Genomic DNA, 17,363 nt, shown 5'->3' on the forward strand with positions numbered 1-17,363 from the left:
ACAGCAACAAGAGGAATACAAATTTGCCTACACCAGTGGTTCTCAACCAGGGGCAATTTTGCCCCACGGGAGACATATGGCAATGACTGTCACCTGGCCCTTGCCTGCCTTTCCTGCAGAACCCTCTGCCACACCGAGCTTCCTAGGGAGCCTTAAGGCAACGGTCTCCAACCTTTTTGGCACCAGGGACTGGTGCTCTTATGAGAATCTAACGCCTGATGATCTGAGGTGGAGCTGAGGCGGTGATGCTGGCGCTGGGGAGCGGCCGCAAATACAGACGAAGCTTCGCTCGCCAGCTGCTCACCTCCTGCTGTGCGGCCCAGTTCCTGACAGGCCACTGACCGGTACCGGTCCATGGCTCGGGACTTGGAGAACCCTGCCTTCGAGTGTTTTACATGTTTCTGTCTTTGCATATGGTGTTCTCACCACTGTGAAATTGCCTTCTACCTCAGCTCCTCTGCTTTTTCAGCTTAGCAAACTCTATTCTTCCTTCAAGGGTTTGTGCAAATATTGCCACTTCTTTGGAATGTCCCTTGGGCCTCCAGAGTTGACAGCTTCATATTTTATATTCACTACTTATAATTGATAAGTTTGTTTACACTCTAGAATGTGAAATCCTTTAAAATAAGGATGTGTTATGATCATCGTTGGGGAAAAAAAAATTTTCTGTGTAATTCCATTCATATAAAAGTTTAAAAAGCAAAACTAATCTATGACAATAAAGATCAGAATAGTGATTGCCTCTTGGAAGAGTCTATAACTTATATCTATGCACTTTTAAATATAAATTATACCTCAATAAAAAAAAAGAATAAAAGAAGGTGTCTATTGTTTTCTTCTTCCCAGATTAATAACGCGTTATTAATTTACCCATTTTTTTCACTGCCCTGCTTCTTTTGAAAAAGATTTGAGGTGACTTACAAAGATGTATTGTGTTGAACTGTATTTATAAGTGAAGAAATCTGGGTGATACTAAAATGAGGCCACAAAATAAGATGAAATCGGACGTGAGGGTAGTCCTCGGCCTTAATGTCAGGAAGTCCTGTGCGCTTCCTAGGGGCGAACTGTGATTAGAATCCATGAAAAATGCCTATGGTGGGTGCTGAGTGGATGGATTCATAGAATGATGATGGATTGACGGATGAAGAAATAGATGAATGGATGGTTGGTTGGACGGATGGATAAGTTGATAGATGAATGGTCGGTTGGATGGATGGATAAATGGATAGATGGGCATCATTATTTTTTTGAAAGCAGACAGAATAGACATTTTATATAGTACCAGTTTCACAATAAATGACTTAGACTTGTAAAATTTTACTCAGTATGCTATTGAAATGACTGCTGCACAATGAGCTTCAATCAAAGAGATGAAGCAAAAGGAAAATGATGGCGCCCCTCATGGGTACCGCCAAAGATGATGGCGTCCTTACAGGAAAAGGAAAAAAATGAAAGGAAAAAAGGTTCCATTGATTACTGGACCACTCAGCATTTCGAAAAGCAATAATAACAATAATTCTTATATTCTCTGCTCCTATAGGTCACTGGGAACAAAATGACATCTCTGAACTTGGCCACCATATTTGGACCCAACCTGCTACACAAGCAGAAGTTATCGGACAAAGAATTCTCGGTGCAGAGTTCAGCCCGCGCTGAGGAGAGCACAGCCATCATTGCTGTGGTGCAGAAGATGATTGAAAACTATGAAGCCCTGTTCATGGTAGGTGGCCCTTCTTTGGCAGGGCATCTCAGTAGACTGCCTATTGATCGATGGCCTTTTGGTGGCATAATGAAACTCACTCACACTGCCCTCTGTTCTATAGTGCTGGTGATTGAATTCACCGGAAGCCAGTCAGTTTCAATAGGAGTAGAAATTTACAACCTATGATATCACTCTAAGTTTGTGATTCTGTGTTTAATCAAATATGTTCAAATCACAAATTTTATTTCGTTGTCCTCTAAACAATGGTCACGTTTTAGACTCATTTAATTATTCATATAGCATCGCCTTTGCTCAAAATATTGATAAAATCCTTTTTTTGGAATTATATATGGCCCTCTTGAATTCATATATTCATAACCATCTTCAGAGATGGCACCTCCTCCAAGATCAATATTGGCGTCTTACCTCCTCCATGAAGCTTCACCTGTCTTTCCTGTGTCCTTCTCATGTCACTTTCTCATGTCATTTCTGTTCCTTGAACCCCATTACTGTTCTTACTGATGTTTATCTTAACATTGCACTATAGTCATTTATGACTATTTCCCCTAGTACATTATAAACACATTTAAAACATGGGCTGTGCCCTTGTTATCTCTTCTCTGTATCCTCTGTACACTTTTGAGACGCCCTTCATCTGGCAGGCACTCAGTAAATATTTTTTTGATTTGTATTGAATTACCAGTTCCTGTTTTCCTTCAAAAAACTGCATTGCTTGCTCCAACTTCCCTTGAAACATTAGAACAAATGCCAACTCTCTTCTATTTCTGTTCACCACTCATATTGCTTGTCAAAATTTACAGGAAATTCGTCCATGTTTCTTCTCTCGTTTCTCTAGTGTCAATGTGCAAACACTCCCCATAAATCTTACTCATTCCACTAGAGCCTTTTGTGTTTTCTTCAACCAAGTGTGCTAGTTCCCTCTTTTAAACCTCCTTAATATTTTGTCTATATTTGTCAAGTGCCTTGCATTATATTTATTTCCAAACCTGTCTAATACCAACTATTTTTTATAAATTTGAGAGCCAGTGATTTTCAGTCTTTTCCCTCTGTGTCTTACCTATGTGATCGTGACCTAGTAATTCAATACTTGATAAGCATCCATTTCAGCTTTCACGAAATGAGAAAAATAAAAATATGACCAGGGTGGTTCCCAGAACCACTTGATAAGCGAAAGTATTCTGCAGACTGTAAAATTCGATGCAAATGGTAAGTAATAATTACATAAATTAACCAGTACGAGCTGGCTCAAATCTCAGTACTTCAACACAACAGACATAAATATCTTGTTGACAAATAGTTTAATCAGATGTTTGGTTGTCAGCCTTCCGGGTGGTGATTTAGGGACCCCAGCTCCTTGCATCTTGAGACTCTGAAATCCCCTAGGATTTACGGGCCAAACCTAGAAGGAACATCCGTCATGTCCACTCAGATTCCATTGGTCAGAACTCACCCACAAGCCATACTTAACTGCAAGGGAGGCACAGAAAATGCATTTAGCACGGGGAAAATCGACTGAGGTAGAACGATACCTCGCTCCTCTTGGAGTCTCTGAAATACTGTCCTTGCGTTGCACACAGTAAGTGCTCAAAAAATGTAGAATTAGTCATTGACTCTATATAAATTTCACACTTCAGCCAAAATCCTCATAACTAATGACGTATTCAGATAAATCAAATGACTGAACTTTTCAACATTTTCCTCAAGTTTTAAGTCACATATAATCTACTTCCTGCTCTCTAGATTTTCTTTAAACAAAATAGTACCTCTCATCCATCTTAATTCTGTTCTCTACATCATGTATTCTAAGCACAGTTCTTTATATGAAGCTACAAACCATGAGACATTTCTTTTCACCTTGAATACTAACAGAACTCTTCCTGGCCTTCTTGAAAGAATAGTTGCCGCCATTTTCATTGTGTCATTCCCCTCTTCCCATTTCCTGCCGCTTGGACTACCACACACAGCAGAACATCAGTCTTCCACCTTTTCCAACATTTTCCAAATCTGAACTTCGTTTGCCATTCTCTGTAGAAACTGACATCAAGACTCTCTTGAGTGATAACCCGTATTTGGCTTCCCTAGTTGTGGTCTTTATTTCGAACGCGGCCTTTCCTGGCCACCTTGTCTAAAATACAGTCCCCCCACTACCATGTATACCCAGCCTAACTTCCTCTTTTCTTTTCCTGCTTTTTCTCCTGAGCACTCACTGCTACTAACATAGGGTTTTACTCATTTCTCTTGTTTGTTGACTGTTTCCCCATTAGAATGTAGCTCCATGACAGGATGAATTTTTGTCCTTTCCAGTTACTTTCTTTATAGCATTACGTCTGTGCCTGGTACATGGTAGAAACAAGAAATAGTGGTTGAATTAATGAATGACTCAATGGCAGTTCTGTGATCTATTCCACATTACTAATCTTTACTCCTTCTATGTATGAAAAGATTTGGGCAGGGAGGAAAAAAGGAGAGCTTTCTCAGAGTAAGTTTACCATGAATGTAAGCATTCTTGATCTCCTTAGACAGATTACGAGAATTCTCTATTGAGAAAAAAGGTCAGTGGGGTTGAAGGAGAGGTGAGACAAAGATCTCGAGGCTGGATCAGTAGAAAGAGAACTGGCTCTGAGACCAGAAAAGTTTGCTGTAGTCCTGTCTTTGCTACACCTTAGCTATGTGACCTTGCCCTCTTAGATTTCTGTTTCTTTAGTTATCAGAGGACTGGGTTAGAATGCATGATTAACCAAGATCCCTTCTAGCTCTAAAATCTTCATGGTTCTGTGCCCTGGCCCTGGCTTCACCTCTTTTATTTCTGTAAAGCGCAGAGGAAAATTAATCTCATGCTTTTGTAGATTCTCTTGGCATATTTGGCATTTCAGAATCTAGTTGGTTACGCCAAAGCTCGTGGCTGGTTGGCAAAACTGGTCTGTGTGGTGGACAAAAATTCAATCACGTATGTAGCTGTTTCGTTGTCTGAGAAGCTTTCAGAATTAGTACAGTAATTTAAAATGAAACGAGGAAGAATGAAGCTAGACAGGGCCGGATGGTTAAGGCGGTCACAACCGTGCAGTTTCACAGGCTTCGGAAGGCTTTATTGGGTCACACAGAAAGGTATTGCTTCCCATTGGCAATAGAAAGGAAGACTCATTGGAGAAGGTGGCTGTGAGTTTGTCCTTGAAGGCAGAACGTCTCCTGGAGGCCGCGATTCCACAGAAGAACTGGAGGAAGATAAATAAAAACCCACAGAGGCCTGGCAGGGGCCCAGAGTTTGTTCTGTGTGTTAATAGTGTCCTTCATTTCCTGATGCTTCTCCCAAGTGGCCAGCATCTAAGTTAATGGGAAAGGGAAGAAAAGAACCTGGCTTCGTCCCATGATATCGAAGAAGTGCCCAGATTCAGAGGCTGACACTCTGTTCAGGAGTCTAGCCAGGACAGTCTTTTGTACCAGTTGTTTGCTTTTCAGGCACCGGGTTGGATGTCCTAGAGCCAGAAGTACACTCTGAAAACAGCCATCATGGTCACTGTCGAAAGGCCAAGGCAGCAGATTGTAAGAGTGGTTTTCAAAGTCGAGCCTGCAGCACAGTCACGAAGCAATTTGTCACTCCAGAGAACCAGGTCGAGTGGCATTGGCAGGGCCCCAGGGATCTGCACCTTCCGATGAATGCCTTCAGGGCATTCTGGTACTTTCCTAACCGGTCTTGGAAAACACTCAAGGTGGTGGGAAGACCAGGAGCTTCGGCACAAGCTGCCCGAGTTCAAATCTCTACTCAGCCATGTGTTTATCGTGTAATCTCGGTCCCATAGGCTTAACTCCTATAAGCCTTCATTTTCTCATTCTAAAAAGAAAGAGATGAAATTACCTACGATTAATTTGAGAATTAGAAATGAGATTTGGAGACCCTTGGGACAAACATTGACATATACTAGGCACTCGAAAAAAGATCACAAGACACATTAGATTTAATCGATATCCTGCACTTTCACATGTCTCTTTTTCAACGAAGCCCATCCCGACCACTGTGTGACAGCGCGAGCTGCTCCACACATGTGCTCCTTGTCCCTTGCCCTGCTCTCCTTTTTCTTTTCTCCTTAGCACTTATCACCTGTTATCTGTGTAACTTACTTATTTATCATGCTTAGTGAAACCTAATAGGATGCTAACTCTATGAAGGCAGGGGTTTTGACATTCAGGAAGAACTTTACAGAAAATGGCTGCTCAGCAATTATTTCTTGAAGAAATACTGCCATAGTATATTGCTAGAAAAAATATTTTTTTTCCTGTTTGTTTGTTTGGGATTCAGTGCCCCTACGTCTTCGATTTCCTTACTTTTAAATCATGACCCCCCCTTTCTGATATCAACAACGATTTCAAAACTGGATAACAGGATAGCAGTGTCTGGAACACCGGAAATAAAACAGAAGGATTAGACATATCTAGAAATGGTCACTTGCGAGGCAGAAAGCATCCACCGACTAAATCATTAACACGTTAATTGTTTTGTGAAAGTTCTTGCTTCTGTGACTGATATTGGGGATCCCAGAGAAAACTCATCATTGTTCTTGGAATGAATAAGAGCTTCAGAACAGAGTGGAGAAGACTGTCAGTTCCTTCTAAGGCTGCTACTGTATGATTCCTACTAGGCTTTCTTTTTTGGAGATTGATAAACAAGACAAGGTACCACCCCATGAGCTGATGAAGAGTCTGGAGTGCAGTGTAGACGTGGAAACGCCAGCGTGATCCCACCCCGCCTGTTCGTCAGCCTGAGCTAGGGACCAGCGCAACAGCGCATGTGGGAAATTTCAAATGAGGACTACTGGGGACAAGGGTCAGAGGCTGAGATGAGGATTCCAGGCTCCGAAGCCAAGCTTTGCTTTGTGTTCTCTTTAGTCCCCAGCGCAAATTGCATTTTCTTAAAACCTTGTTTGCATGCCAAGTCAAAGGAGTCAGGCAGTAAATCCAGGTCATCAAACAAGAAGCAGCCCCCCACCAACCGATCCAGATAATGCAATAGGATTTCCATTTTCTGTTTTATGTAACCACACTTTTTTGAATAACCACTGTTTACGTGCCAGGGGTTGGCTAGTCACTACGTACATCATCATCTTATCTAAATTTTAACACCGTTCCATAAGGAGTCAGCCTAGATCGTTTGCCCAAGTGATGCAGCAACTAACTGAATGATTTCTGGAGCCTGATACTTCCCCACTCAGAGGACAGATGCTTCAGTGTGGTGCCTCAGATATGGGGTCCATGTGCAGGGGAAGAAAGAGAATATTTTAGCCAGCTTGAAAATGGGGAGCAAAGGAGACTTTTAATGTTATTAACTCCTCTGGACTATTCATAACACAAACCTGCCTGATGCTCAGGCCAGCAGATGGCTGCGAGAGCCGGTACGTGCTTCTTCGGGAGCCTGTTCACCGTGTCCCTATCTGCAATAACAGAGCGTGTGTACTGTTAGAGACACGTACAGGTGGAAGGGAGCAGAAGCACGTTATACCTGAGCTGTTTCCACTTCCTGTAACCTGTTGCCATGGAGCAAAAACTGCTCATTTTTCTCCATCTTCCTTTCTTGAGTTATCCTCCGACACAGCTCCAATTGCCGAAAACGCTGCCTGGCACGTATCAAGCACTTGAGAAAAAAAATGTTAAATTTAATGAATTCTGACTCTCCAAATGCACCCAGATACCCTTACATAGCATTAAGTCATCCTCCATGACAGAGCCACACAAAAGGTCTAGACTGGTCCTGCCTGCGTTTGAACTGTTGCACCTATAAACAGCTAGTGATTTCTTTCACTGTGTTTGCTAATGGGAAAAAAAAAATGTCATCATGACTTCCGGTGATATTTACCTCTGCTAAGGAGTGTTAGAGTTTTAAATGCCAAAGCTTCCTTCTTGGTCCAGCATGAAGTGGTAGATTAGCATGGAACACCCAGTGGCAAGTATGGTAGGCCTGGGACCTGGCAATTGCTCTCAGAGATGTCCTTAATGGTTTGTTATAGTGACTTAGTAAATGGAGAAAACCCAAACCGTTTTTCCCTCTTGGTGGTTTATGGAATAAACTACATCATAGCAGTTATACCCTAGGCAATCATTCAAGGTTTCAGTTTTAATCTGATAGGGCAGACTTTAATTGTGACAGTTTTATTTCTTCATATGTGCAATTGTTTACATTTTTTTCTCTGAAGCAGGAGAGTCCAAAGTTCTTTCGATTGTTGAAATAGCGTTAAGCTTTGAAGGAACACATGAAAATCTAAGAAGTGGTATCTCCAGACAAACGCAACCATAAATGGTACCCTTAGAAAATATCCAAAGTTACTCAATAGTTGGCTAAAACCCAATAGAGATTTTCATGTGAAATAGTAAATGATACGTGAAGAAGCCCCTTGGGCCGAGTTTTATTTCTTCGTTCACACATGTAGAATTGGTTGATTAAAAAAACTAACGTGTTTTTATAATCCTGCTCCTTAGTTTCCACATGGCTATATATATAAAATCGCAGAAGAAAAACAAAAAAAAAAATTGATTATTGAGTCATACTTTCCGTTTTCAGAGTTTTTGTATTGATGGGAACAATAGTTTAAGAACCTGTTAGAAAGTATCTGATGATACTCAGTTGGGAAAGGAAATTTATTTTCCAACTCTAGAAATTAATGGCCAGGAGATTTTGCTAGAGCGTGACATTATTGCTACTTTTAAGCGGAGAGAAGCCTCTAGACCAAGGTGACAAAACCAATGTCCACCACAAAGACCAATAACCCTGGGTTATTTTTAATTATTATTTGTAGCCATTCCGACAACATATATTGAGTACCCATTGGGTAGAAATCAGCACCCCAGCATGTATTCTGGAAGAGCATATTACTGACTGAGTGAGTAAGTGGGTGAAGCAGGTAGGAACTTCAGGAGAGCAAAGAGTAGGGAGGCAAAGAGGAGAAAAAAGAGGCAAAATTTAGGAGAGAGGGAAACAAGCATTTGACTGCAAGGAGGAGAAAAAATCAACTGCAGTTTGCTGCAAACGTCAGGATTTATTACTTTGCATGAGAAGAAGCCTAGGGAGACACGGTTTCAGTAGCTCACTCACCCTTTCGCTCTCTCTGCTCTGCCATCTTCAGCTGCAAGACACTGCAGTCATTTCCAGCATCTCTTGCAGCCATCATGACATCCAGAGATGATGGTTCCTCTCCTGCATCTTTTTGCAATATGGGGGAGAACCTTTTCCAGAAGTTCCCGTAAGACCCCCCCTTGGGGTACCTTGGCACATGTGATCTTGCCCTAGTTGCAAGGGAGGCTAGCTGACAAAAATACAACCTTAGGAGCCTACATCATTTCCAGGTGGACAAGTCAGATATTCCCTGCCGTCAGGACATTTGCTTTCCAATGTTGCGACTAACCCAAAGATTTGAGGTCTGATGGAAGAGAAGTAACCAGAAGGGAGCAGCTATACAGAGCCTGGCTTCAAGACCATTGCAGTTGAGGGGCCAAGGGATCACAAACGGTAACTAGAAATTCCAGGGGAGGTCAGGAGCAGAGACATATTGAGAGGAAATCCCATAACTTAGTTCTCCATCAGAGTGTTAAACGAAAGAGAAGACAGGGTTGCTCTCTGCCAGCATATGTGGTAAGAGGCAGAGGTGGATGACTTAGTCAAGAAAGACACAATTGCAGAACAAATATCGGCCATCTCTATATTATCTGCTTTTACTTTTTCTTTTAAGTGTTTATTAATTATTTTGTCTCTTTCTAATAAAACCTTTTATTTTAAACCTCTTTGCTATTGGAAAGGTACTTTCAAATCTGCTAGCCCTTTTGATTCACATAACATTTCCATAAAGGCAAGCAAGATATGCCTGGATTTTCAGGTGAAGGAACAGAATCCTAAAGAAGATGGCCGATGTGTCCAAGTTTACATTAATTATAAGCAGCAGAGCCAAAACTATACTGCAGGGGTTATCGACTCTTAGATACTTTTTCAAAAACATTCTAATTCCTGAAAAGGAATATCTGTGGGAATGGTCTACCTGGATGTTTCTTACTTCCTGTTTCTGATCAATTCATTCCCTTGACTTTCGTTTCCCTCCTAAGCCTCTAAATTAATACAAAACGAATGTTCACCCAATTGAACTGAGCCGTTAGTTTGAAATGTTTAGTAAATAAGAGGAAGTGAAATGTGCAAATACGGGCAAAGGTTAGGGGCATTATTGGGAAAAAGGCACTGGATGATGCTGTATGAATAGTAAGCCAGTTCCAAGCATCATTTCAAATTCTCTACCCTTATTTTCCCACCGGCCTCAATTTTCTGAACAATTCCTTTATGGGGAAAAAAAAAAATGTGTGAAAAGAATGTGATAACCACTACACGACAGACACAGGCAACAGTTTATTGTTTACCAGAGGGAAAGTGGGCAGGAGGGAGTTAGATGACGGTAAAGGGGGTCAAATATATGATGATAGAAATTTAACTCTGGGCGCTATACACACAATGCAATATGCAGACGATGTATTATCGGAGTGCGTGCTTGAAACCTATATAATTGTATTAACCAATGCCACCCGGATAAATTTAATTTAAAAAATTTGGTTTTATCGTATGAAATTTTTTCTTTTCTTTTTTTCCTATGAACTTTTGAAGCTGCTCTAAATCATTTTGTAACAATAGGAGATAGAAATAAATTAATTAAAGTAATGGATTATATACACCGTAGTCAGTCTTACATAATAATAGGAAAATGTTATCTATAGTACATGGATTTTTTTTTTATTCTTTGTAAATAGTGACTCCAAGCCAAAATGGTATCATGAGTTTTTTAAAAGAAACTATAGACAGATTTCTAGCACTGACCCCATTCTGTTTGCATTTGTTACAAGTAAAGGTCACAAATGCTACATAAAATAAACCTCAATAGTGTAATTGGTTGGGAATTAAGCCTGGTTAACTGAGTAAAAACTCCGAATTGCAGAGTGTTTAACAAAATGCTGTGGAAAGTTATTTTTTAAATAATGATACTTCCTGTAGCCTATTCTAATAATGTACCCAAGTTAATAATTTATCATTAGACACACCGCACGCCCTCAAAGAATGAACATTGTGATGCCAGCATTCTGAGGAGCATGTGCTCTCGCTGTTTATTCTTCGGTGGGAATGGACTGGTGCTTGGAGCAAAAATTTTTATTACAAGTCTAAGCAAAAATTACATGTAATTTTTATTACATGTAAATTACACTAACTGGATGAAAATGCACGTATTTTTTCCAATTTGCTCATGGAATTTTCTTTTAAAAAGAGTTCATGATATACATTTTTTTGGCCTATATTATCTTTTGCTTTGCTGTTTACTTTTTTAAAACGAGTACTCTCTCTTCTCATTTTCACCCTTTAGGCATTACTTTTTGAGAAATTGATATAATAGTGCATATCTGTTAGGTCGTATTATCTGAAAAATTTCCAGTAACAATTATCAGCCTTTTTATTTGTTTAATTTATTCAGTAAAGTAAAAGAATCTCTCAGCCTCGACCTAAAAGCTCTGCCCCTTCGCTTCTTTCTTTCTAATTCCCATGCTATTGCGTTCAGTCACAGAAATTTAAATGCCATATGTGTGTCCCCCAGATTTCTATGTCCAGCCCAAGCCTCCCCCCTGAACCCCAGACCTCTATTCCCAGTTGCCTACTGGATCTCCTTCATCTGGATGTCTTGCGGGCCTCTCACCCTTATCATATCAAAGCCACACTCCTAACCTTGACCCCAGCCTCTTCCTCCTGCAGCTTCTCTACACCAGCCACCAGCCATCCCATCCTTCTAGGTGCCTAGGCCTCAAACATCGAGGTCATTCTTCCTTCTCCTTCCTACTCCTTATCCCACTTTTTTCTCTCTCTATCTGCAGATCAGTTAATGCTTTCATCTCTATCTTCACTATCTCCAGGATCCAAATATTTTCCATCAGCCCACTAGATCATGGCTCAGCACTCCAGCATCTCTCTCTTCTAGATGTATCAATAGCCCCTATCTGCAGTTTCTGCTCCCCCCCACCTCGTTTCCCTGCAATCAACTGTCAACTCAGCAGCCAGAACGATGACAATTCATGTTAGTCCTCTCCTCAAAACCTCCAGTGGCTCCCCACCCACTTAGATGGAGAGCAGATGTCCTGATCATGACCCGTAGACTCCACGGCATCTAGCCTTGGCTACCTGACTCACTTCCTACTACTCGCCTCCTTCCTCTTACGCCGTTCCAACCTCATTGGCTTCCTTGCTGCTCCTGATGCAAGATCTTGCTGATTTTTTCTTCCTTCTGCTTGGAATGATTTTCTGCGATTTCTTCATCAACTTCAGTTCTCTGCTAAAATGTCAATTTCTCTGCGGCTTGACTATCCTATTTAAATAGCATTCTCCTCCCCAGCATCCTCCATCACCCTTCTTTGCTTTGGTTTCGTCCATGTGATCCATGCTGTGTTTTCTTTGTTTCAGTGTTTAATGCCAGTCTTCCCATATTCATCGTCGGGAGACAAGGATTCTTGTCTGTTTAGTTTGTAGCTGAATCCCAGCATACAGTGCCTGGCATTCAGCAAGCATTCACCAAATATTTATGTAATGAATTAAAGGAAGGAGGTGGGAAAAGGCCAGAGGGAGAAGCACAGTGTTGCTGAAGTAGAGGGTGTGTGAGGATGTCCGCTAGGGGACAAAACGGGACATACAGATTGAGGCGAGCAAGGGGAGGTCTTCAGCGACAGGGATAAAAGGGTTTTTGAGCAAGTGAGTGTCTTGATCAGAGCATTCTGACAACCATACAGATAAAAAATTTGATGCACATGTTGAAGGAAATAGTATACAAGTTAGCAAGCTGTGGCATCAAAGGCCTTCCAAGGATGTATCTTTCTTTTCAACTAAAAACCCAGACTAGCTTAAGGAATTTGGAGCTCACAGAGCTGAACGATCCGAAAGCAAATGTATCTTCAGGTATAGCTTTACCTAGGGCTCAAATAATGTCAAGAGACGCCTTTCATTTCTTTCCATTCCTCAGTATTGTTTTTTCAATTGTCAGCACAGTCTTCAGGCCCCATATGGCTACGGGTCCTGTGTCCTCTTTCTGAAAAGCCTCAGGGAAACTCTTGTGGCTTTTCATTGTCTCTGATGGAGTTATATGCCCGTCGCCCAGGCCTCCATGGTCATCTGGGAATGGAGTGAGCACTGACTTGGACTAGGTTACACTTCAGCCTTGAGCTAAGGGTTGGAGAACGGTTCATTCTCCAGAGGGAACTTGGGGTATAAGTGTTATATGAAGAGGGGCATGGAATCTGACAATGGAATCTGGTAATGGCCAACAGTTGACCGCTACCAAGGGGTAATGAGGGCTTGAACTCAGATCACTGCAGTTGGAATGGAAGATGGAGGAAAGAAGTAACAGGCATCACGAAGATGAAATCAAGTAGCTCTCCTAGCTCCGAACAGGGAAGGGAAAGGACACAGAGAAGTCTGGCTGCAACTCAGATTTTGCATTTGTGAAACTAGGGTTTGGCAATGTCGTTAATGAAGATTTGGGATGAAGTAGGAGGAACAGATTTATGAGAAAAAGAAAGCATTTTCATCCCTGTTTTCATTAATAAAATTGTTTCCAGCTTCTCAAAACTCAAGAAGAATTGAGTTCCACAAGAGGCAGTAGGCAAATTTTTCCATCAACCATTTATTCTCAGAAGACTTATCTCTGCTCATGAGTCTTATCTCCAAGCCCATGTGTGAGAGAATCAGACTGAAAATTTATTTTCTCTCAATAGTTTGAATTTCCTCTGGTTGAGCTACCAGCATCTACAGAGTAGAAAACCTTTAGGGCCAAGTTCAGTCGTTACTTGTAGAACATTTCCACATGAATGATTTAAGATTGTAAGGCCGTCTCCTAATGCTCTGTGGATTAGGCTTAGAGGAACATGAGACATTCATCCATAGAACTCTAGCAAAGGCCTTGTCAAACTACGAAGTGAGAAACTTAACTATTAATGGGCCAGGATGCAGGGAAGGAGTGAACGCAGGCACTGAATGAGAAAATGACCAGCACAAGTGTAGCAGTCCACATTTCTTTCATGTTGACTATCTGCCAGGTACTGTTCTAAGTTCTCAACATATAATAAGTCATTTAATCACCACAACAATTCTTCGCGGTGCGTACTATTATCATCCTCATTTTACAGGTCAGAAAACGGAGACGTAGAAAGGTCATGTACCTTGCCGAAGGTGCCACAGCTAGGAAGTGGAACTGGGACTCAAACACAAGCAGTCACAATGTATGCCCGCTGTCCTGGCATAAATACCAATCTGAACTCTAGAAAGTGTCCCCATTTGAACAATAAATTATGACTACCATTCCTCTGAACTATGATACTTTGCTCACCTGAAGCCAAGAAAATCTAGTCTGAACAACAGAGGCATCCAAGTAATTAAGCCACATCTCCAGCCATAAGAGGGGTGACAGTATAACTATTGGCCTGAGTATAACTATTCGGTAATCATCTAGTTTGTCCTAAGAATTTAACCAGCCTTATGGATTGGTGTAGGTTTAGTTCGACCCAGCCAATCACTCTGTTCTCTTAACGACTCTTAAGGCCCCGTTTTATGCTATTAGAAGTTACCAATGACCACGATTTGCCTCTTTCTGGAATGGTTTTACTTATGCCCCACGTTTGGCCCCTCCAGGTCCCCCCGGATCTCCAGAATGAAGTGCTGATCAGCCTGCTAGAGACCGACCCTGACGTGGTGGACTATTTACTCAGAAGAAAGGCATCGCAGTCCTCGTGAGTAGGCCAGCTTTTCCATCTTCTAAAGCAGCTTGGGGATTTCTGTTTCCATTTCTAAAGAGTTATGAAAGTTTACTTTACATAATTCCATGCAGGGTGACTTAAAGTGGAATTTTGGCAACTCTCTGGCCTATCCAATCAGTTTACCTAACCAGAAAATGTTTCAGTCTTACCGATCCACTTATCGAATTAGAAACTGCTTTACAGGATTTTTCTGTTTCATTCTTGGCTTTTTCTAGTCCCTTGAGGTCCTTTTGACTGTGTTTACCAGGAAAAAAAGCACTAAATCACTGGCAAGGAGCTCAAGGGATTGACTAGGATGCACATCAGTGATTCTACTTCTAGAATCCTGATAACTCTACTTAGGGGCCCCTAAAGCTGAGCCTGGATGCATCTTATGTGTGTCATTTACAACTGTGAGCCACGTATTACCAAACCACAAGACAGGCCTTGGCTGAGGCTTAGGTGTCTGTTTGAAATTAGAATAAGGACCCTCTTGATTCTCTCTCCCTTTATAGTTAGCATCTTTTGATAAAAATGCATGCTGATCTCCACATGCACCCGTTGGCCATGAGTAAAAATGCAAGCCATGCTGTAGGCTATGATTTGCTGCCATTTTTGCCTCCAGAGGAAGAGGCAAAAATGGCAAAATGGAATAAATTGTATTTATTGTAAAAAAACTGAATTTTTACATTAGCCAGATTTAATAATTAATCATAATCACTTGGTACAGACGCAGAGCACTTAGCAAGTCCAGTTAAGGGGATAATATTGCATCATGAACCAGGAGCGATGTTGCCACCATGACGCCAAGCCTTAAGATTGTGACAGAAAAACTTGTTATCCTGTCATGAAAGCATCATTTATGTTATGCTTTTAATCCACTGAATTTCAACAATTGTAAGACACATTTCCGCCATGTTTCATCATTTCTGACGTTGCAATTAACCTCATAACCAATGGCAAGTCCTAATTTAGTTCATAGCATTTTTTTTCTTTCTTAATCATATGTAAAATAACAGTATGTCCTATTCAATGATATCTTAGAAACATCGACACAGGTCATCAAATGGCTCCTTTATATTGATGCCGAATTTGATGCATTAATTTTCATTTAAAACTATGTCAGTTATAAAAATGTGATATTCTTTAGAGAAATTTGGTGAGAAGGAATTCCATGTTGTTCAGGCCTCCTTTTTCCTGGGTCATTACATTAACAGCACTGCTAAATGCAGCTTCATTTCATTTCCTGCAGAGCAGGGAAGAATTTTTAATTGGATCATCCTTTCGAACGCACTTTTAAAAATCCATCTTTTGCCAACCATTATTGGGCCAAATTCTGGTGCAAGTAAGACATTCTCCCTGGATTCAAAAGCCCTAAGTAAACCACGAGTGAGTAGAAATATATTCAAATTATATAAGTGGGCTGGCATTTCCTGGCCTTGCTTTTCATATCAGAGAATTGGGCTCACTTAAATTTTTCCTCGATTTTTAACTTATCAAGGTATAAGTTCTAATTTAAGCTAACAAATGGCTTTTCCTCACAGTATATCTTGTGTCACTAGAATTTTAATGAACTTACTTATTTTCCACCCCCTTGCAAGAAAACAGACGTGGTGACATTTCTATTTGTGAAACTCTCATTAATCTGCATTTATAATATTTTATGGGTACTCTGTGGGAAAGCTAGAAAACGCACACCTAAAAAAGCCACTGATTTTGACTTGCCGAATTTCTGTTTTTATATGACATTTGAAAACATATGCATTGTACTTTTGAAGGGTGGTTGATAATAGTTATTTTTATGTGGCTTCTAAGTACGCTCCTTGCATATAAATGCCAAGAAGTATACCTTCTTTCTTTACTCTTAAGAAAAGGAAAAAAGTATACATGTTAAGCTCATTCCAAGCTGTGCAATTTCCTAGCTCTGTCTCTGTGGGAATGAGAATCATAAGGTCTAGGCAAGCTCGCCCTAGGCCAAGACCTTACGTGAGTGTCAGGGCTTCAAGGACAGGGGGGTGGACTCGTGGACGCTCTGTGGACGTCATAGACTCGTGTTACCGATCAGAATACATTTGGAGAAGACTCTTAGCAGGAAGGAGAAGGGACTGTTTGGTTTTATTCCTCTAGGTACAAGCCAAGGATTGGCCCAGATTGATAACGATGTCATGAAGTAAAAATACATAAATTAATAAATAGATATTCATTTTTAATGGCCTTTGGAGGCTCGAGAGTCCTAGCCCTCAAACTGTAGGTCATTTCTTTGTGCCTTAATCACATGCTTCTCAGTCTTTATTGTGCACATAGATTTGCCAGGGGATCTTGTTAAAACGCTCTTTCTAAATCAGTAGGTCTCAAAAAAAATCAGTAGGTCTCGGGGAGAGAGTCTAAGAATCTGCATTTCTCACAAGCTCCCAGATGACGCTGTGATGCTGCTGGTCCATGATCCACACTTTGAGGGGCGAAAGCCTCAAATATCAAGGCATATTCTTGACTTTGAGAGCTTGCAAACTTGTTGAAGGAGCCCTACAAGGGTAAAAGTAATAGGATGCATGCTCTTATGTTGCAGAGTGCAAAATGACATGTGCCGGGCCATTGGTTCTCAGACTTGCTTGCCCAACGTGAATTACCTGGGGAGCTTGAAATACAAGTATGCCTGGGTGCCAGCCCTAGAGATCCTGATTCATTTGTTCTGGGGTATAGTCTGGACATTGGGGCTTTTAAAATCTTCCCGTGTGATTCTCCTGAACATCTGAGGGAAGGACACTGGCTTAGGTCCACCACAATAGATGCCACATATTTACTATCACGGGGACTTGAGGTGGGGGATTTTTAACATTAAAAAGGGGTCTTTGTGTTGACC

At 41.1% G+C, this 17,363-nt stretch overlaps 1 protein-coding gene across 1 annotated transcript in view; it reads left to right on the plus strand.

Moving 5' to 3' along the window:
* ARHGAP6 (Rho GTPase activating protein 6) overlaps positions 1-17,363 on the plus strand; it is a 244,454-nt gene that overhangs the window by 209,378 nt on the left and 17,713 nt on the right. Inside the window, exons 9-10 of the mRNA XM_039874318.1 lie at positions 1,541-1,720; positions 14,400-14,497. Of these exons, the coding sequence (XP_039730252.1) occupies positions 1,541-1,720; positions 14,400-14,497 (278 nt within the window). The remainder of the gene's footprint in view (positions 1-1,540; positions 1,721-14,399; positions 14,498-17,363) is intronic.

This window comes from Pteropus medius, unplaced genomic scaffold (assembly GCF_902729225.1).
Source record: "Pteropus medius unplaced genomic scaffold, Ma_sr-lr_union100, whole genome shotgun sequence".
In the NCBI taxonomy this organism is placed as follows: domain Eukaryota; kingdom Metazoa; phylum Chordata; class Mammalia; order Chiroptera; family Pteropodidae; genus Pteropus; species Pteropus medius.